The sequence below is a fragment of the Protopterus annectens genome, chromosome 2.part0 (genome assembly GCF_019279795.1).
Source record: "Protopterus annectens isolate FY-2018-M chromosome 2.part0, PAN1.0, whole genome shotgun sequence".
Classification (NCBI taxonomy): domain Eukaryota; kingdom Metazoa; phylum Chordata; order Ceratodontiformes; family Protopteridae; genus Protopterus; species Protopterus annectens.
The window spans coordinates 1,436,354,881-1,436,376,734 of NC_056728.1; the positions used below are offsets into that span (position 1 = coordinate 1,436,354,881).

Below are 21,854 nucleotides of genomic sequence, written 5' to 3' on the forward strand. Positions count from 1 at the left end.
TCATTCTGTAAAAAAAAGCATGTTTTGTGGTTTTTTTTTCAATATTTTATTTTTTTTTCTTACCTGCCCACTTGTTTCTACATGGGCATAGCCCAACATGTTATCATAAAAGATGCCAACATATGGTATCAATGGTTTTGAGGTGAGATAAAAAAGTTGATTCTTCAAATTTACAAGCACTAATTTATGTTGTGTTTTGTATTAAAGTATGCTGCATTTCCAGTTTCAGCATAAGGCATTCTATCTGTAGTATTTAGGTGTCAATATACTTTTAGAAGAAGTACAGTTAGAATCAAAATAAATGAGGTGTACAACACTCCATGATGACATTTTTGAGACAGCAGATACATGCTATTTACACGTTCTTAATTCACACCCTTCATAATATCACAAGAGAGAGATTGCAGGTCATTGAAAATTGGAGAGGAGCATACTTACAAATAAAATAAATCAAATTAGCTATCTGTTATCTGTACCAGAAACAGTGAAATGTGGTATTCTATATTGTAAGGAGGTAATTGCCAAATTCCATGAGGTACATAACAATATATGAAGAACACTAGGCAAGCAATGATGAGGGTCAGAAGATGCCAAGCCACATACACCTTTAAATAGACATACTTAAAAGCTCATGTCCTCTTTTTCAAGCCCCTAATTGTGTTTGTCTCATGAGTCAAGGAGAGCTGTATATGACCAACTTGCAGTAAAATGGTGTCTACTCATCCAATCATCAAGATCAGCCTTAAAAGAACCCAAAGTTGTACTCTGACATGTAGTCATAACTTATCCATTAGGCTGGGAAAATGTTAGGTTAGGAAACTATCTAACTAGTGACTCTTGTTTACTTTATTAAATTTGTTGCTGAAATGTATCTATTCACTTTACTGAATGACTGCATTATGAGCTTTGCTCTTTTGAGATGTATTCAAATGCATATGTACAGAATTTCAAATAAAAGTTTTGCAATATTATTCTTACCTTTACATCATTTATTTTCATTCTTGTGCCTTCTTTTCCAACAAATATATCATCGATGTCCACCTGAATATATCTCTCTAAAGAAAGAGAAAGTTTGTTTCCTGAAAGAAAGCCAATGGCATCTATAAAAATGAGTCTGTGCAGCCAAAAATTTAAATTGTTTCCAAAGATGATTCGCTGAATACCATCATGAATCCCCAAATCCTGGATTACTGCTGCATGAAAAACATCTTTTGGAATGGATGGTGAGATGTTTGCTGGTGACTTTACCTTGGCTAGCAGCACAGGTTGGTAAATAGAGTGATTAATATGGAAAACAGTCCAATCATCTCCAGGCAGTGGACCTTGTTCAACCTGTGGAGATTTTGTGACATGAAGCAAAGGTGAATAAGGATTTACACAGCAGTCCCTAAGACCTAGATTAGCATGGTAGTATAAAGATAAGTCCTTCAGGTGAGAATTTTTAAGACTGTTCTCATTAGCTTTAAGAAATCCAATAATACCAACACTGTAGTCTTTGCAGTACCTATCCAGCATGCTCCTGTTCCATGAATCCAAGTGTAAATACTTTAACATATTTTCATATATGATAAGTATATATCTACCTTTATCCTTATCTGTCAAGGCAGGAATATCTCCTTTTCCAGATGCAATGACTGTGTGGTAGTCAAACCTACTTGCTTCTAGAAGAGCTATAATATCTTGCCCAAGCTTTGAGTACTGACTCTCAATAAACACAAGAACCACAGAATCTGTCCGAGATGAGTCGACATGCTTTATAGAGTTCAGGTCTGTAAATCCATATTGTAAAAATTCAAGGTGCCCACAATCCTCTTCAGGTATAGTCTCTGAAATTTCTAGTTCCTGTTTGTATCCACTATACAGATAATAAGCAGAAATCACAATGCTCGCCATGCAAAATGTAGTAAGAAGGATAATAGTTCTACGGAACTGCCTGTTAATTTTTGTGAAAAAATTCATGTTGTATAAGTAAACTTTTGCCCTACTTTACTTTTTCTTTTTAGCATCACTAAAGTAACTGAAATGGTTATAGACAGTTTCCATTCACAGTTTATGTAACCATTGCAACACATGTATCAGTGTTTTTACGCTAGGGTTATAAGATATTGAGCTTGACACAAAGCTCTTGTGAAACTCTGGGTGCACTTCTCATCAGTCATTATACTTTCCAATGTTTGTTACAAGGAAGACATTCCACAGTCCTTGAGAAGCTGTCTTGCAAAAATCCAAAACATGTACAATTAATCAATTGCTTGATTTCATTCATTGTGTACAAACTGTCAGGGGAAATTAAAGTAGCGTATGTTCTCTTTCATGGTAGGAACAGTACCCAGGTAAAAAGAAACACTTTGTTACCGCTGAGCTTTCCTTTGGTCTATAGTCCTGAAATAGAAAATGAAGGGTAATCGTCAAACAAGTCATACACTGTTCTAAGGCCCTGTAAGCAAAAGTATATTGTTACATAAATATTCACAAAAATACCAATTATGAAAAATAAAACAACTACTAACAAATTTGTTTTATAGTCTGTTCAAATGGTACATATGATCACGGCTGTCACAAATTAAACGTTTTGTTTAGAACTTGTTGATATACCAATATTTATTTTTCAAATTCAATATATGGAAAAGTGCTGTTATAGCTCTCATTGCAAACCATAGAAATACAATTAAGTTATCCCAGATGGTAAAATATGCCTTATTTGGCCTATACAGTTTGCTCCTTTAATTCAAGGTCCTTATTTTGTTTGCTCAAAGGTGTAAAATGTTTTTTGCTTTCTGAAAAGAAACACGTTTAATGTCTATGATAACTAAATATATAATGCCTTTGAAAAAAAGCTGAAGCAAATGCTTCCCTAATAATAAAGCCATTAATACATAGGTCCTGTCAATAACTAAAAAGGTGATCTAATTCTGAGAAAGAAGTGCAATGGCTATTTAGAAAAAAGAATCAATAAAGCTTCTCAGCAAAGATTAAATGTGAATTAAATAGGTGCGATTGCTTACCCTGCCATCTGAGATGCAACAATAGCATCTTCTTTCTCAGAAAATGGGTGGGGGCGGGGTGCTTGCCTTTTGCAATGCTTCTTCAAAGCTGGCTGATAAAATTCACTTCTAGTTGAACAAACCTACCTCTCCATTAACTAAATGCTCACAGTGTAAAAAAAGTCAGCAGTGGAGTTATATCGTTCCTTTCAAGAACTCTGGGCTGTAACAATATACCTCTAAACATAATGTGAAGTTAGCCATTAGTTAACCACAAGGGCCTTTTATGCAAGGAAGCACTGTATCTCTTTCTCTCTCTCTCTCTCTATATATATATATATATATATATATATATACACAACCATGTGTCTATTATATATATATATATATATATATATATATATATATATATATATATAAATATTTATATCTCACCACACTACGTACATTTGCAGATAGATCTGAATACCTTCACTGGAATGCATAGATAAAAATAATAAATCCATGTATCCAAATAAAGCTGGAAACAGCGCACTCAAACCGCACTTTAATCAGGAAACAGAAATAAATCCACAAGTTGATCACACAAATCCATGTATCCCTTATTTTTGTTTACCTACAGCTTAGGTTTATCATTATTGCATTTATCCAAATCAAAATAAAACTTAAATACATGGGAGGGGAGTGATTGGAATTTTAGATCATTCACATTTGCAGAGGGCTAGGAATCTCTATAAATTTTGAAAAATCTGCCTTGTCGCCTTGTCAGTCTATTACCTTTACAGGCGCCAATTTGGACACCGTACAACTGTCATTAAAATTAACAGATCAAAGGATCTTAGATATTCAAAACCACATCCATGTTCTTCTTCAGAGCGACAAAATTCAGGCCAGGTATGCCCTGAAAGTATTGGGTCTTATGGCGGCCGCCATAACACTTCTTCCCCTTGCCCGCTTTTACATGCATCTCCTTCAGTGGATGCTTTTCGCCCAATGGTCTTTTCAATGACTCCCTATGCATCACAAGATCATGATAATGCCAGCTTGCTAAAGGCATCTGTCCTGGTGGATATTGTCCTCTCAAGTCCATCAAAGCAGAACCTTTGTTCCTCCTGCCACGGTCGCCACGGTTACATCGGACGCCTCCCTGATCTGGTGGGGGGGGCATTTTCAGGGCAGGATGGTCCATGGCACTTGGCAACCTTTCGAATGGCACCTACATATAAATGTCCTGGAGATGAGAGCAGTGCTTTTAACATTGCAAGCCCTCCACGACTCTCTTCCCCTGGGGACTATTGCAATCCAAACGGACAATATGTCCGTAGTGTGGTATATCAACAAGCAGGGCGGAACCAAGTATTATCCACTGTGTCGAGAGGCACTCAGACTTTGGCAGTGGGCAATCTCTTCTCAGCGGTTTCTGATAGCAATGCATATCCCCGGGAAGTCCAACATCATAGCGGACAGGTTGAGCAAAGCTATTCTCATGCCTCACGAGTGGTCTCTCAAACAATCTGTGACGGAAGAGATTTTTCAGAAGTGGAGCCTTCCTTGCTGTGATCTTTTTGCTATGTCTCAAAACAGCAAATGCCCTGACTTCTTCACCCTCTTCCCCTTCCAGGCCATCCCCCAGAGATGCTCTAGTCCAAGATTGGCCCCGGGGACTTCTCTATGCTTTTCCACCTTTTCCTCTAATACCACAAGTAATTCAGAAAGCAACCGCCTTGAGAGCCAAGATGATTCTCATTGCCCCTTATTAGCCTCGACAGTTATGGTTTCCATTCCTGCATCGTTATCTTTTGGTGCAGCCTTGGCATCTGGACCTGGTTCCAGATCTTCTGACCAACCAGTCGGGGCAGCTGCACCAATCCATACCTTCTCTCAACCTCACTGCTTGGTTGCTCCACTTCCGTCCCTAGCCAGGCTTCCTATGATTTCTAATCCCGTCCGGGATATCATAGTAGCTTCCCTTAAATCTTCCACCAGAAGGATTTACACTAGTAAATGGCAACATTTCTCCTTCTGGGCAAAAGCTAGGAATATAGAACCCTTTACTGCTCTGATTAATTCGGTCTTGGACTTCTTAGCTGAAATTTTTCACTCAGGATCTTCTTCCTCCACAGTTAAAGTTCAGTTGGCGGCCATTTCAAATTTTCATATAGGCTTGTCGGACCGCAACATCATGTCCTATAAGTTTTGCAAGGCATTCCTTAGAGGTGTATTTTTACTTAAGCCTCCGATCAAAGACCCTCCACCACAGTGGGATCTAAATTTAGTCTTAACATCCTTGATTCTTCCCCCCTTTGAACCTGCGGCTTCCTGTTCATTGAAATTTCTTTCCTGGAAGACACTCTTCCTAGTCGCCATTACTTCTGCTAGGAGAGTATCTGAGCTTCATGCCCTCTGCATTCGTCCTCCCTACTTAATCTTCCACAAAGACAGAGTTTCTCTAAGGACTAATCCATCTTTCTTACCCAAGGTGGCCTAGCAGACGAACTTAAATCAATCTATTGGTCTCCCAGTTTTTTTCCCAAATTACACTAATAGAGTGGAGCAAAAACTACATTATCTGGATGTTCATCGCCAGCTCCGATATTATTTGGACAGAACCAAACAAATTAGGAAATCTTTTTTTTTTTTTTTTTTTTTTTTTTTACAAATTAGGAAATCTGATCAACTGTTTTTATCGTATGCAGAGAACAGGAAAGGCCTTCCAGTATCTAAGGTAACCCTATCTAGGTGGCTGTCTTCTGTGATTACATGCATTTATTAACTCAGAGGTAGAGAGTTGACTTCTAGGCCAAAAGCCCATTCAACTAGAGCACTAGCTACACCTACAGCTGTTCAAGCTAGACTACCAATAGACACTATTTGTGCAGCAGCCACATGGGCCTCTCCTCATACCTTTGTTTCGCATTACAAATTGGACTTGGCCTCCAGAAACAGGGCAAATTTTGGTTCCACCATTCTCAAGAGTCTGTTCCATTGAGCCACCCAGAATAAAGGTGCTAGGGACGCGGTCCCATCCAGCAAGAATGAAGGCGAGATTGACAACTTAACATTGAGAAGTTATGTACCTACCATAACGTTCCATGTTAGTTGTCTTCTCTCGCCTTCTATCTTGCGTCCCTCCCACCATCCCCCTAGCCTGGACAGACCGAGAAGATTGTTCCTCTTCCTTGAAGAGTCCTGATCTAGCATTTCCAGCTAAATAGATTACTAGTGTCACTAGATTAGATTGGTCTCTTTGGCGGGATTATTCCCTTTTTCCTCCTCCTCTCCAGTTGGAGGACTATATTCCATAATTTTTCCTTAGCTACCAAACGAGATCTGGGTAGTTATCGCCTAGCATCATGGGATATAGGGTTGCCTCGAGCCGGTAAAATTAGCTCTCGAGCTTTAGTAAGTGGCCGAGTCGGAGCCGAGGATCCGAGGATATGAAATGCTTCGTGCTACATCATTAGACAAAACATTTTTTTTTATTAGGAATCTAATGTTAGACTACAAGATAATTCATGCATTACATAGACAAGAGGCCAGATTCAGAAAACTTCCTGTATCAGGATAAGTGAATCTGCATGAAGGATGGCAACTTTCAAGGTGTGTGTGATTCAGCAATTGAAGTGTTGCAAGTCAGACAGGCTGAGCTGTATGGTCGGACATGCTGTAAACTAATGGCCATTGAGAAAATTAATTAAGCTACTGTGAAGCTCAGACAAAAAAAGCAAATAGCCACCATTTCTGTATGCTTTTTAAGAAGAGTTTGGCTTTTAGTGGACATAAAAAAAACAAAGCTAGCAAAAGTAACTAATAAGCAGTTAAACAGATTTGCCATTTTACTTAAAGCGTACTAAGAAAAGTTTAAAAAAGCTAAATTTAGGCATTTAGCTAGGAGAAAAAAATTGTTCTGAGAGGCAGTGTGTGTGTGTGTGTGTGTGTGTGTGTGTGTGTGTGTGTGTGTGTGTGTGTGTGTGTGTGTGTGTGTGTGTGTGTGTGAGAGAGAGAGACAGTGAGAGACACAGACAGAGAATGATTAAGCAAAAGAAAGGGAAAATATATACCTCTCAAATTCTTTCCTCAAGGATTCGTGTTTGAAAAGGCTTTTCTTCAACATACATTATCCGAACAATTAGAACTATGAAACTATTTTGTCTTGCTTTGATGACCTGATCCTCAGTGATTCACCAGAAAATAAAAAGTGAAAATCAGGGATGTTCTGAGAAATGGGGGAGCTGCAGGATTTTGCACTTTCTGTTTTTTTTCATTCATCTGACCGCAATGACAGGCGAGGTATTTTAGTCAAGAAAGTGTCTGGAATTGCTGGGCACTCTTGTGTGTGTTGTGTGTGTGTGTGTGTGTGTGTGTGTGTGTGTGTGTGTGTGTGTGTGTGTGTGTGTGTGTGTCCATTCATCTTCATATCTATATATCTATGCACCTATACAGACACACAGACACACACACACACACACACACACACAAGCACGTTTGTATGTGTATGTGTTTCTATGTAGATCTCTGTACTTACACATGTGTGTTTCTGTGTGTGTGTGTGTCTGTGTGTGTGTGTGTGTGTGTGTGTGTGTGTGTGTGTGTGTGTGTGTGTGTGTGTGTGTGTGTGTGTGTGTCCATTCATCTTCATATCTATATATCTATGCACCTATACAGACGCACAGACACACACACACACACACACACACACACACACACACACAAGCACGTTTGTATGTGTATGTGTTTCTATGTAGATCTCTGTACTTACACGTGTGTGTTTCTGTGTGTGTGTGTGTGTGTGTGTGTGTGTGTGTGTGTGTGTGTGTCTATCTCTGCCTCTGCGTGTGGCGTGCGTATCCTTTTGTGTGTGTGTGTGTGTGTGTGTGTGTGTGTGTGTGTGTGTGTGTGTGTGTGTGTGTGTGTGTGTGTGTTGGCATTAAATACTTATATAATTTATATTTTGGATGTAAAGTACTTCTTCCAACAACAGTTACATATGCTGTAGGAACTATTTTACATCAAGAATATATAATAAAATCAACTAAAAAAAAGGGAATATGAAACAATTTATTCCATAACCCATTGTCTAAGTGAAGAAGCACAGCTGGCCCAACCAACACCCTGTGCTGGTACCATGAATCAGTAGCCCCCCCCCCAGCTCTTTCATTGAAAAGCAAAAAAAAAAAAACATTCCTTCTACTGGCACACCAGTCAGGTGGCCAGATGCACCCCCCCCCCACACACACACACACACACACACACCTAGCCACTCAAATCCTATCTATTTCTATGCCCTGACGCTCCTTTGTTTTATTAAAAAAACTCTTCTTATTATAAACTGCAGCGAACTTCTTTCTACAAATGAAGCAAACAGTTGCTACAATTCATGCATTGAGCCTTATGGCACCAATGTTTTACTTAAAAAAATTCTTCTAATATACTGTAAACAGTTGCTACAGTTTATATCCTTCAGTTTCACTTAAAAAAAATCTTAACAAACTGCTACAGATATTGTAAACAGTTGGTACGGTTTGTATCCTGCCTGCATGGAGCCTTAGGTGTGCAGATTTTAGGTAAAAAAAGTTTTTTTTTTAATTTTTTTTAAACTGTAGTAAACTGCTTTCTACAATGATTGTAAATGCAATACTGGCTGATCGCACCCTGCTCCCAACACTCAGCACCTGGGGCAGTTGCCTCTCTCATTCCACCCTAGCTTCGCCACTTTCTAATTGTGATAATGCTTTCAGGGGTGAGTGTCATTGGGGAAATAATGGCTTCCAGGGATGTATAAGCCATCTGCCTATGGATCAAGGTCACAAAATACACCGCTTTTCAGGGATTATTGCTTGCATACTGACATGGTAGTCAGCAATATTATTACAATGAGCATCTGAGGGTGGACTAATGAGGCAAAACAAGATAATGTATAATTGCACAATGGTGCTGCTGCATATTTGAACTTGGATAAATGTTTGTGTTCAGACTAAAGATTAAGAAAGAATGGTAGGAGTGCCAGAGCATTAGTAAATGTGTATCTGCAAGAACCTCTTATAGCCACAGTGGGGGCTGAGTCAGATGAGGAGCCAGTGGCAGGGGATGATCATGACAGATGGAGGAGGGCATAGTATGCCATGGTACTAGAAATGAGGCAGTGATTTGCACATAGCTTCAGCACATAGTAGACAAGAGTAAAGCAGATACAGTAAACGTGATGCATGACAAAACAACACCAGGCTGTGCTTACCCATGTATATACTATCCACCCTGCATTGGACATAGGCAACCCAAGCAACAAAGTAAAATGCGTAAGGCACAGTTACCATCATTTGCACAGGTGAGGATGGGAGCACAGGAGTGGATTTATTTCACTGGGAAATGTGTCAGCGCTCAGGATTATTAAAATAAAATGTGCTGTTGTGTCTGCCACCAGCTAGTGTTGGGGCGCTGGGGACGATGCTCAACCTAAAAGTCTTTGTTAAGGGCCAGTGTCAGTTAAAGTCTGTGTTTGTGATGTACTAAAGGTTGTGGTGGTTTAACTGGAGGTCATCTGGGACACAGCCTCAGCGGTAGCTGCAGCCCTGCAGCTCGATGTACTGGACAGGTCTTCTGCAAGGTATGCCCTAGACCTGTACTGAACAGGTACAGGGGATGCATTCCAGAGCTTTCAACATCCTGTGAAGGCATCCATGAAAGAAACTGGCTCTGTCAAAAGCAACACTGCTTGAACCATGATCCTAGCTAGCTGCTGGTATGCTGCATGATGTTGAGCGACATCAGCTATCAGACTTGCTACCAGCATGACAGCTGTGACCATAAGGATGCCACTCCTAGGTGTAGACACCTCCACAACAGTGGTAGCTCGGGAAATGCTAACATGGTAGGAGCATGGTCCAGGTCATCCATGACCATGATGGATATCATCTGTAGATGTAAAGGTTAAACTACAGCCACTCACCCCTGGCAAGTGAGCTAGAGAGGACACAGGATGTGCCATTACATGACTGAGTCTATCCAAACAATTACACATATGGGACATGCATCCCATGGGTCATCACAAACACCCAACATCACCATCAATAATTCTGCCATGGGTATGGTGGTACCAGTTTGTGCCTCCAAGATGGCCCTGTGCATATGCTGGCTTGGGGCCACTGATACACCAATCTCAGGAGGAGGCAGTAACCATGTCTCCCTTGAATACCTGTACCCACCTCCCTGTGCATACCTCTCTGTACATGGGTGCTAGGGATAGATTCAGACATGTGTCTACTAGGGGATACCACATTTCCCTGACTGATAGTGTGCCCATTAACCTATCCTCCCTGTGTGGTCATTGGTATCTGCAGGCATACAGTCTGTGCCATGGTCTGTATAGAGGATGCAGTGGTCACATTCTCTACGTCCAACGCGCGCGCGTGCACACACACACACACACACACACACACACACACACACACACACACACACACACACACACACACACACTCTGTACTGCCTGATTGTAACATCTCATCCCAGCCATCATTATCACAGGCTGCAGATCCTCCAACATCCAGTGGAGGCAGTTCTACAGTGCTGGTACCAAATAAATAATCACCTGTGAATATACCAAAGCCCAATACCCTGTGTAAGTTTGACCAAGCATGAAAAGTATGCATGAAACTGAGGTTTACAGAAATTAACAGTAAAAAAGTAGATATTTTAATTGCATGCCCTATGCAAATAACCATGGAGAAGGAATCCCTGATGTTCCCATATACCATAAATTAGACAGTTTTAATAATCTGGGCAGTGACTAAGGGGTGCAGAAGACATAGATGCAGTCTGACATATAACTAGGTCTATCTATCTGGGGCATGTCCAGTAGATTGTCTTGTTTTCTGCTCCAGCTCTGCCTTATCATCCATCACTGAGCTGTGAGACCTTGTAGAGGTGTAACTCCCTGTGAAGGATGAAACTGAAAAAAAAATTAACAGAACTCCAGCATGTAAATAAAACCCAAAAATGAAAAAATAAATCCATTTTAAAATGGAAAAAGACTCAAAATGGAACTAAGCAGACTTCCAGCAACAAAAATAATAAAAATGAACCTTTATTCATCAGAGTAAGCACTTTCATCATACCAATGACTTCATCACACTCTGGTTACATTTACTTAAATACACATTTAAAAAGAATTCAAAATTAGTGACAACAACAGGATTAACAAGTCATATTAAATGATATGAAATTAATTAATTCTATATAAAAAACAGCTTCTTTTTTTCTTGAACCTTTTTTCTTAAGAATGCACTTAAAATGTAGATGATCATTTAAACCATCTTTAATAAGCACGTCCAATTAAGTTTGTCATTCGTGTTCTTTTACATCAAGAAAATTTTCAGCAGTGCTCTCCTTGATGTACAGTTCTATAGCATCAATGATACAAAAAAAGAAATCTCTTCAAACCACTACATTTTGCAGATTGCTTTTACAAAGCATTCTTAATAGTCCTTTTGTTTATAGCATGACAATGTTTATAAATCCTGGAACGCAATTTCCTATCTGTTCTCTCAATATAAAACGATTGACAAGTAAGACACTTTGCCAAATATACCACATTGTTTGTAGTACAGTTACAGTATTTTCATGCTGTGTAACTCCTTTCAGTATTTCTATAATAAAAATAAGGACCATATGCTACCCACTTGAATTGATCGCAATGATTACAAAAAAATGCTCCTTTGTTTCTTAAACTCTCCACTTTAACTTTACCATGATGACGCTCAATAAAGCCATTTAGACTTCTACTATTTTATTAATAAAAGTAGGTCCATTACCAGCAATATTCTTAACTAATGGTTCCTCCCAAGTATACACAGTTGCTAATAATATTTTTTTATTTCTGGCATACCCAGGGTATAGTTTAGCACACAACTTACATTGTACCTTCTGTCATAATTTTTTTTCTTTTTCAACTACTGTACTGCCTTCAGTGAGGGGTCTAAACGCTCTCTCTCTTTTTCAGTTTCTTTGCCCCTACATTCATAAATCATTTGAGCAGGATATTCCTTTTCCAAAAACTTATAAGCTTATTACTAAGTAACAAACTTGCCTTTGGACAGAATATATTCCACTTTCTCTAATTATGTGTTCTTTAATAATATTTTATTTCCGATACTGATGATGCATAGTACTGAAATGGATATCTGATATTAGTTGCAGCCTTCCTTCTATGGAGGCCACAATTCTCTGATCTTTCAAACGCTTCTCAATTTCTTAATTTTGATATCCAAAATTCACACTGCAATTACTAGAAATAAAAGAAAATATTAAAAAATAAAACATACTACTGTCACCCTGGGTTTGGGCTATCACAGCTGCAGCAGATATAGACTGTATGCCATCCAGTGAGTCCACCATAGGCATACATGCTTCTGCTGATACAGGCCAAAATGGGCTACAGAGCATCAATTGCAGCACTGGCTACCATTTTCAGAGAGTGGGCCACTGTAGCCATGTGGCCCATTAATGAGCACACTAAGCTGTTAACAGCAGTCTACCCTCATGCCTCCCAACAGGTAATGCACAGCATCTGCCATCTCCATTTTGATGTGTGCAGCAGTGGATGTGCATGGATTGGAGCCTTGCACACAAGTTGACTGAGGCATACCTGACAGGGGCTAATGGTCAGTACTGTTTTGCACTGCTGTCCTATCTTACAATGTGCATGAAAATTTCAGCTGTAGTGCAGTTATCATCTCCTACTGGGATTTAACTGACATTCAGTGAGATAATGGAGACCCCAAAGAAGAGCTAGATGGCATGACACACTATCATTATTAGTTGCACGAAGGCTACATTATTACCCTGTCCAGTGAGTATTTCTAAAACCAGGAGTTAGAATGACAGTGTCAGTTTATCCTGGGACAATGACTCACTGTGCAAGTTTTGTCATATCAGATCCCAACTGGTAACTGACCTCATTCTGTTGTTATTCCTACCCTTTACAGGTGTCACAGTACTCATGATTTTCCCTGTGGCTACAAAGACATACTAAACAATGTAATTAAGTGTGGCCCAAACACCCATATTCTACTATGTTCATGTTACAAACAGATGTATCCTCAAAGAGAATATGTGCACTTACCTGTGGTGGAGTTTGTGTGTGTCTGAATGCCACATGTAACTACAAAAGACAGAAGATGTGACTACTAGATGCAATGTGACTTGGGTACACAGGAAGTATATCCTGCTGTCTCAGCATGTTTCTGGCTTGTCTCCTTTAGAAATATGAGGCATCTGGCTACACCCACACCCAGTGATGATACCGCCACCATTGATATCTGTCCCATTAATGCCATGATGTGGAGATGCCAGAAAAGCATCTTCTTCTCAGAGGGCTGAGCTGGATTGATGACCACCCCCTCTCACAGTATGTTCTGCTGCTATGTTGCATGCATTCTTTGTGGCCCTTTATATCATATCATTTAGAAGTAAAATATCAAAACACATAAAAAGAAAAAAATAGCAGAAGGACAGCAACAAAGTGAGAGAGAGAGAGAGAGAGAGAGAGAGAGAGAGAGAAGGACAGTGAAAGTGTGAGTGATAACAGAGAGACAGAGAGACAGAATGCTATACTTACTGCATCTGATGATCACTCCTACAGGTACCTACAGGTAGAATACTCATCTGCTAGGTATACCACTATGACAATGTAAATATGCTGACTAAAAATAGAAACTCAGATGTACCTATTGCATGATGTTTACTAAGGCTGCAGCAGTTTACCCCTGGCTTGGGGGGTGGGGGGTAGGCTTGAGTAACAAGATGATGATGTTGGACATAACAGACCATGGGGGTTATATGTAGGTATGCTTCTGTGGGTCTGTTCTATTGGACAAGTAAAAGACTTGCCAAGTAGAATTGGATGGCATTATTATATGAGCAGCCCAACATGCAGATGGTGCCAGTGAGGTTAACCAAAGATAAAAAAGCAACTGTTGGCAACAGAGGCAAGTATTTACATGTGCCTGGCAACAAATGTAATTTAGGTTGCTACACACTATGGTAGAGAACAGAGGTAATGCATAAATGGCTGTAGAATGCCAGGTGAGGCTGTCACCTTCATGGGTATATGGAGGGGTGATGCATGGCCAAAAATATGAGATATATACCCCCCTGTCATACATACACCTTGTCTGTGGCAGCATTCACAGCTTGTGATGTGCCAACACATCAGCATTTCATGCATAGTGTTGCAGTGGGTATGCTGTCCAGGCAGACCAAGCCAGGCATTTCCATGCATATGAGGAATGTCATCACCCCCTGAATATGTATAGTGTTCTTGTGGGTTAGCAAGGTAGTCTATATATCTATATCTATATCTGTCTATATGGCTATGTCAGGCAGTATACAGTCCTGTCGCATAGATGTGGCACATGTAACTGCATTCTACAGTAGTGGGTAATTTAATGCTGCTCTGATATACATAATCTATAACATGACAGTACTCACATCCACCCCTATATCTGGAGAGATGCCCCTTTCTCCTCTGCTAGAGGAGCTGGCTCTCTGCTATCTGCTCTTGAGCTGAAAGACAAAAACAAGAACTTCTCAAGTATCATGAATTAAAATGTCCATCAGAGGCCCACAAAGCTACATGGGAAACAACAGGGCAATGACCTGCTCTGCATATTTGCTGTATATCTCAGGAATACCCTCTCTGTGACCTCTTCTTCTCATTAGCAGCTCACAGCAGTGGTGCTGACACTACTGTCCAGAGTGAATGATACCAGAAATAGCAGCAACCACTCTGGCATGGCTGTGCCATCATCCATATTACACTAGGGACCATCATAGGAGTCATCCCTCAGGTAGTCCTGGTGGTCTCCAAACATAAAGTACAGAAATATTTTACTTTCTTTCCAGCAATACCTGTGGGCTTTAAAATGCTCTGTGCCTTCAGAAGCTATGGAAATGTAGCAAGTCAGAATCCAGAAAAAAAAATGGTAGCCCTCTCACTGTCACAAATGTTTCTGCTGCTGTCTGCATGTGATGTGCATCTTCGGGTACCTCGTGAGCAAAACCAGCTGTGGTGCCACTGTTGAATAGCATGAAAATACACTGAATGGCAAACTGATGTTAGGGTGTGTCAACAAAGCCATGCAGTGAGTGCACCAGCAGCACAGTGCCTACATATATTTACATTTCCGCACTTTTGCACCTCTACAGACCATATGATGACAATAATTTTCCCAATTGTCGCTGCTGAGGTCATCACCCAGTTGTGCATGCACAAAATGCTTCATAGGTACTTCTGTGAGTGCACAGTCTTGAAGGAGCCTCTTAAGATGGTATTGTGGGAAGTAGATGGTAAGATAAAAGTGTAACTCAAGAACATTTGGCTTAATAGACCACACTATCAGTCTCAAAACTGTGAAACAAAAATGATGTGGCATTTACTGTGCTCGTCTTTTTAAAGAAGTTTGCCATTCAGCAACTGGTAGAGCTGCTACTACTCAATGTAACAAGATGAAAGTCTACAAGATATACAAGCAATCAACAAAAGTAAATGATTTGCAACTAGTACTATTTTTATTTGTGTAATATAAATCCTGTAGTTATATTTTGTTTGCTGTACTCTGTGACACTGTGCTGGTGTAGAGGATTTAGCTAATGGGTAGAACTGACATCATGATGCATGCTGTCCAGGGTAATGCGAATAGGGACAATGATTTATGCCATGGTGAGAAAACTGCAGGTGATGTAACATATAATTTACCTACAAAACAGTAACGTTTGTTGTATTTTAGTCTATGTTGGAGACATTGTCTCTGGTGTAGGCTGAGGACTGTGTGTGTCACATCACTGTTTTTATGCAAGTCATGGATCGTGTACTGCTTTATGCCAACTCTGAGATACTGTACTATAATACTGTTGTTTTCTGCAAGGAAAGGTTCCATCTGCCAACTGGGCAGTGTATTGTCTGAGTCCCTGAAGTACAACATGTTTATCTGATGGAGTACTGATGTATTAGCCGTACATTTTTCACTGTGTGGAAAGTGGACGGGTCAACCACATTCCAGAGGCATGCATGCAGGAGACTTTGTAGTCTACATCCCTCCGTGTTGTGGATTTGCTACAGGTGTGTCCATGTACTGTGGACTGCAGATGTGGAGAAGAGGCTTGGTAAAATAGCAGTTACAGGGTGTGGCCTACAGTCACAATGAATAAGAATGCAGGTCTGGTAGTATTCCACTGGGTTTTACAGCCAGCACAGCTTTCTTGGCTGCTTCAGGGATCACTGGGGGGGGGGGGTTCAGCAGGTCTGAAGAAGGGTCATTAACAAGACTGCACATTCCTGCAATAAGGCAACCTACCTGGCACAGGTGCAGATGACCAAAGCTGGGGGGGCACTGACAAAATCTGTTGACACATACAGAGAAGTTCCTTGTATTTCTGTATTGGGGTCCAGACAGTTCAGGTATCCTCTGAGGAGTTCTGGAACTGGATGTTGAATTGCATGTGGCACCTTGAACATCTGTTGGTGATGCCCCAGGTTATTGTGTCTTAACATGTGGTACAATCTGCACAACATGCCTGATTCAATCCATATAACTAACATAAACAGCTTCTTTGTTCTTACAGGATGATTATGTTTACAACTCTAATTCCAGTCTGTGCAAGGTATGTTAACCATTTTTTTCTATAGCACTCTGTTATATGGGAGTAATTCACTGGGCTACAGGTATTCATGAAGGGTTCATTCTTAGACTTGGTAATGCTTATGCGTTTTCACAGGTGCCCTGATATCAGGGTATTTATCCATGGATATTCACCTGTCCGACACTGGAGAAATGTATGGGCCCAATCATGATGGCAGCCAACTCCTAGCACAAACAGGGCCATGGTGTGAGGGTAGAGTCTGGTAATGTGATGTCCATATGTCCACCCTTTTCCACCCTTTTCTACTTACACAGATTTTTCACTTGTATAACCAACCCTATGGTCCTATTACACCACATTAAGACAAGATGAGGCCAATACATCAAGACAGGGAGCCTCATCTCCAGTGGCAGAGTTACCCATGCCCCGCCTCCCAAGCTTCCACGCTATGCGTACTGCCTCTTTTGATCTGAGCACCTCTGTGGCCACTAAACAGATATTGTACAGGGTTATTAGTCCTTTTCTTCTACATAACTCTGCACAAAAATGTAACATTATGACAGATAAACCACATGTAAATCAAAAATGTATGAAAATCATTAATGAAAATAAACACTTTGGTTCTTTATTAGGAAGATAAGTAGGCTGCATAGTAAGAAAATCAATTAGGATACTGGCCTGATGTGAATTGTCAGGTCACATCAATGTATTTAGTTTGTATTATGTAAAAGTATACTGCAAGAACATCCTTTTGGTTCCAGCTGGTGTGAAATTCTCATCCAAAGCACAGCAGCAAGTACATATAAACAACATTAATGAAAGTGTAATAACAGCAGCTTTATAACATGATATATAATAATAATAATAATACATAAATGGTACAGCTGATAATGTACACTTTGTCTATGACATTCATTAGGACAATACCAGTGCCATAGTTAGACCACACACCATGTTGTGAATTTGTGATGCGGTTGTATTTGATTAGATAATGAAGTAGTTGTGCATAAATGTAAATTTGTAGAATTTACTGATATGGACGATAAGAGTTATAATAAGCAAAATAACTCTTTAGTGCATCTGATATTCCTCTTTTTTAATTTTACAAAATCTTTTGGGTTTCTAATACCATGACGGGAATGGACCCCATTCTTAAGTCAAAGTATGATTAAAGTTTGTGAAATTAGTATTGTTTCACTCTTTTTCGCAGCACTCACAATGTACCCAGCAATGACTCCTTCTGCAATTCGTATGGAGTATATGTATTGGTAGCATATCTAAATATGATTGTAGACTCTTTTTTATAAGAACCATTGCTCCTACTACTATTGGAACTATCTGGGTATCTTTCTCCCACATTGCACTCATTTGTACTTGCAAATCCTGATATTTTATGACCTTGTGTCTCTCTGTACGCAGGACACTGTAGTCAATGGGTGTGGTGATTTCAATGATCAATGCTACTTTTGTCTTCTTTTCTTGGACCACTACATCTGGTTTTGCATCATCTATCTTTTGAACTGTTGGTAATGGGTGATCTCATGTGTTGTAGACGTCATCATTTTCTATGATGCTTTGTTGCTCATGTTTCCAATGTTTTTCAGCCACTTCAGCACCATAATGTTTGCACAATCCCCAGTGCAACAGTCTTGCCATATTATTATGCCTTTCAGTATACAGTCCTTCTGCCGTTAGTATGTCACGACCAGCAACAAGGTGTGCAACTGTTTCCAATTCTGTTTTGCAAAACCTACATTTGTCTGTTTCTTCTATATATTCAATGGATTTTGTAAAGCAACATGTATGTAGCCCACTATCTTGTGCCATCAATATTAACCTTTCATCTCTTGGTTTGAATTCGCCTCTCCTTAACCATTCCTGCATTCATTCCTGATCAACATGAGGTTCTTCCAGAAGTTTTCTATACTTGACACTATATTTATGCATTTTCCACATTTCTTGTCTTCTCATCTAGCCCTTCACATTATATTCTTTCTTTTGTTTTTTAGCGCATTCAGTTGGTGCCTGATTTGTATCTACTTCTAGTTTGATTTCCATTCCTGCTTGACACCAATATGCTTCTGCTAAATTAAGCATAAAAGGCATCTTAGATTTATTCTTCTCATGTTTCAAGAATTTCACTATGTTTGGGTCTTGTGAGGTCAGCATATATGTGTGGAGTTCCAGCTTTGCAGATCTATACATTTAACCAATTTCAAGGAGGCCCATCCCTCCTTCAGAATGGGGAATATATAATCTTGGTAAGCACTGATTTTTATAAATCATTTGGTGAGCATGAATCATCCTTCTTGTTTTCCTATCTAATCTATCCAACACATTTTCGGGCCAGTCAGTCACTCCAAAACTGTAAGTTAGGACAGGAAGAGCAAACTGGTTTATAGCATTGATTTTGTTCCTAGATGTCAGTGCTGTTTTCAGGATTATTTTTTCTTCTGAAATATTCCTTACTAAGTTTTATTTGCATTTATTTGTGTTTTATTGTTGATCCTTCATCATTTCCCAAATATTTATACACTCCTCCTTGCTCAAGTTCTTCTATATCACATTCTTGTCCCAAACTGATGTTTTCCTGGTGTTGGAGTTTTCCTATTTTAAATGTTGCTTTTGCACATTTATCAATACCAAATGACATTCTTATATCATCTGAAAATGTTTTGACAACTTGCAGTTGTGCTTTCAGTTCCTCATCTGATGAGGTATACAGTTTTAAATCATTGACAAAGAGAAGATGAGAAGTCTTTACACTTTGTTGTTTTCTAGGAACCAAAGTATAGCCATGGCCTAAGCTGTTAAGGAGACAGCTTAATGGGTTAAGGGCAAGCAGAATAGCAGGGGTGACAAGAAATCACCCTGAAATATCCTCCTTTTAATTATTATCCCTGGAATAATAATTTGCCCTTTATCATGGCTTAAATGCAAAGTGATCTGCCACTATTTCATGGTTACTGTAATGTAGTCAATCAGTGAAGGATGTATCTTATACATTTTAATCACTCTTTTATCTATGAATGTGAGATACTATCAAATGCTTTTTTGTAGTCAATCCATATTTCTCCTTTATGTAGGGACCTATGTAGGTTAAGAACATTATTTAAAGTTCAAGGAACAAGACCATAATTGTTAAGTTTGCTAATTAATATTGAAACTGAGTGGGCAGTAAACATTGATGAAAATTTTAACTGTCCAGTGGGTGCACTGTCAACTGAAGCTGATCTGGGTTTCAGTTTTTGAAGGAATTTATACATTAAATTGATGAGATTGTTTGCAGGTGATTGTAGGGCACTCCTTTGACTAGCTACCAGAGATATGTATAATATACCACAAAGAAATTATCTGTTTTTTATTAGATTCAAATATTTTGGATTTCTAATACAGCGATGGGAATGGATCCCCATTCCTAAGTCAGAGCATAGGTAGAGTCGATTAAGTTAGTATTCCATCAGGCTTTGATGTCAGCTAATAATGCTCTTCTCAGCATCCTCAGTTTCCCAGAAGTGCCTCCTTTTGCAGTTCATATGGAGTTAGCATGTATAAGTACGATTGTAAATTATTTTTTATCAGTCTTTTTGCTCCTACTACTATTGGAACTGTATGGTTATATCTTTCTTCCACGTTACTCTCACTTCTGTTTGCAAATCCCAGTATTATACAAATCTGTATCTCTCAGTATGTAAGATACTATAATTGATGGGCGTAGCCATTTCATCGATTAATGTTACTTTTGTCTTTCTTTTTTCTTGGATTACTACATCTTATTTTCTTGTGTCTGTTTTCTGAACTATTGCCATTTGGGGATCCAATGTGTTCTGAACTTTATCATTCTCTATCTATGCTTTGTGGTTCATGTTTCCAATGTTTTTCAGCTACTTCTATATTGTAGTGTTTGCACAATCACTGGTGCAACAGTCTTGCCACATTATCGTGCCTTTCAGTATAAATGCCCACTGCCATGAGAGCCTCACACCCAGTAAAGAGCTGTGCAACTGTTTCAGTTCTGTTTTAAAGAACTTGCATTTGTCTGTTTCACTAACTTTTTTCATCAAATTTTATAAAGTAATGTGTACATGCCCCAAAAATTATCTAAACTGAATAGTAATCTTAATATCATACACACATGAATTAAGTAACATTTCCATATTATATCTGAATTTCTTTGGGCTGTTAGAAGGTACATGTTGTTCTTCAAGACAGACCATTATTTTTTGCAAAATTTTTTTTCACTGGATTATAAGCCTAAAAAAATTAGTTCATGCTTTAGACTGGAATATGTGTATAGCTGATTATGACATCTGTCATGGCCTAGTAAATCAGAAAAGGTGAACTTAACCCTGTCAAACATAAACTATAAAACAAGCAATCCTACCATAACCTTTTCTGCTGTACCAAAAATAAATAAAAATATTAAAAAGTACATAATCATTACTGTTGAAAACCATCCACAAGACACATAATTTACAAAACTTTAGAGAAATTACCTGAAACCCAATTATTAGAACTTAGGCAATTAATTTAGCCATTAAAAATAAATATGAAGCACTGCTAACCAAAAAAATAAATAAAGAAAAAAAAGAAAGAAAGACAAAGGAGAAGAAAATGAATGTGATATGCAGAGATTTGATTTTAAGACATATTTTTTGAACTGTAAGTTAAGCGAGCTGAGTTCATAACTTGGGATTTTAGTATGTCAGGAAACATGTTCCTTAAACTGAGAGCACAAGAAATCGCTTGCATCATATACCACACCCCCATGTATATATTCATCAAAACATCTCAAACAGAACAAATCCACAATAAAAGAACATACTACAGAGTCAAGAGCTGTGAGTGAAATATCTTTTACTGGTGGTTCTGGTATCTCGGCAGATTACCTTCAAGGAATCGTTGAGGCAATCACCCAAGGTACCAAAAACACCAGTAAAAGAGATTTCACTCACAGCTGTTGGCTCCGTTGTGTGTTATTTTATTCCCCATGTATATATACAAGATATAATTTAAAAAAACCTTACAGAAATTACCTAAAGCCCAGTTTATTAGACAACTTAGGTAATTAGTTTAGCCCACAGAAATAAATGTGAAGCACTAAGCTAAAAAAAAAAAAGATGAATGTGATATGCAGAGGTTTCATTTATAAGACGTACCTTTTGTACTATAAGTTACGTGAAGTGGGTTCATGACCTGTGGCTTTACTACATGTCAGGCAAACTATTCCTT

The 21,854-nt window shown here is 39.0% G+C and overlaps 1 protein-coding gene across 1 annotated transcript in view; it reads right to left on the reverse strand.

The window, feature by feature from the left end:
• The window catches only part of LOC122793530 (bifunctional heparan sulfate N-deacetylase/N-sulfotransferase 3-like), a 1,344,847-nt gene that overhangs the window by 1,287,856 nt on the left and 35,137 nt on the right, over positions 1 to 21,854 (reverse strand). Inside the window, exon 2 of the mRNA XM_044061660.1 lies at positions 979 to 2,382. Within this exon, the coding sequence (XP_043917595.1) occupies positions 979 to 1,959 (981 nt within the window). The 5' untranslated portion in view covers positions 1,960 to 2,382. The remainder of the gene's footprint in view (positions 1 to 978; positions 2,383 to 21,854) is intronic.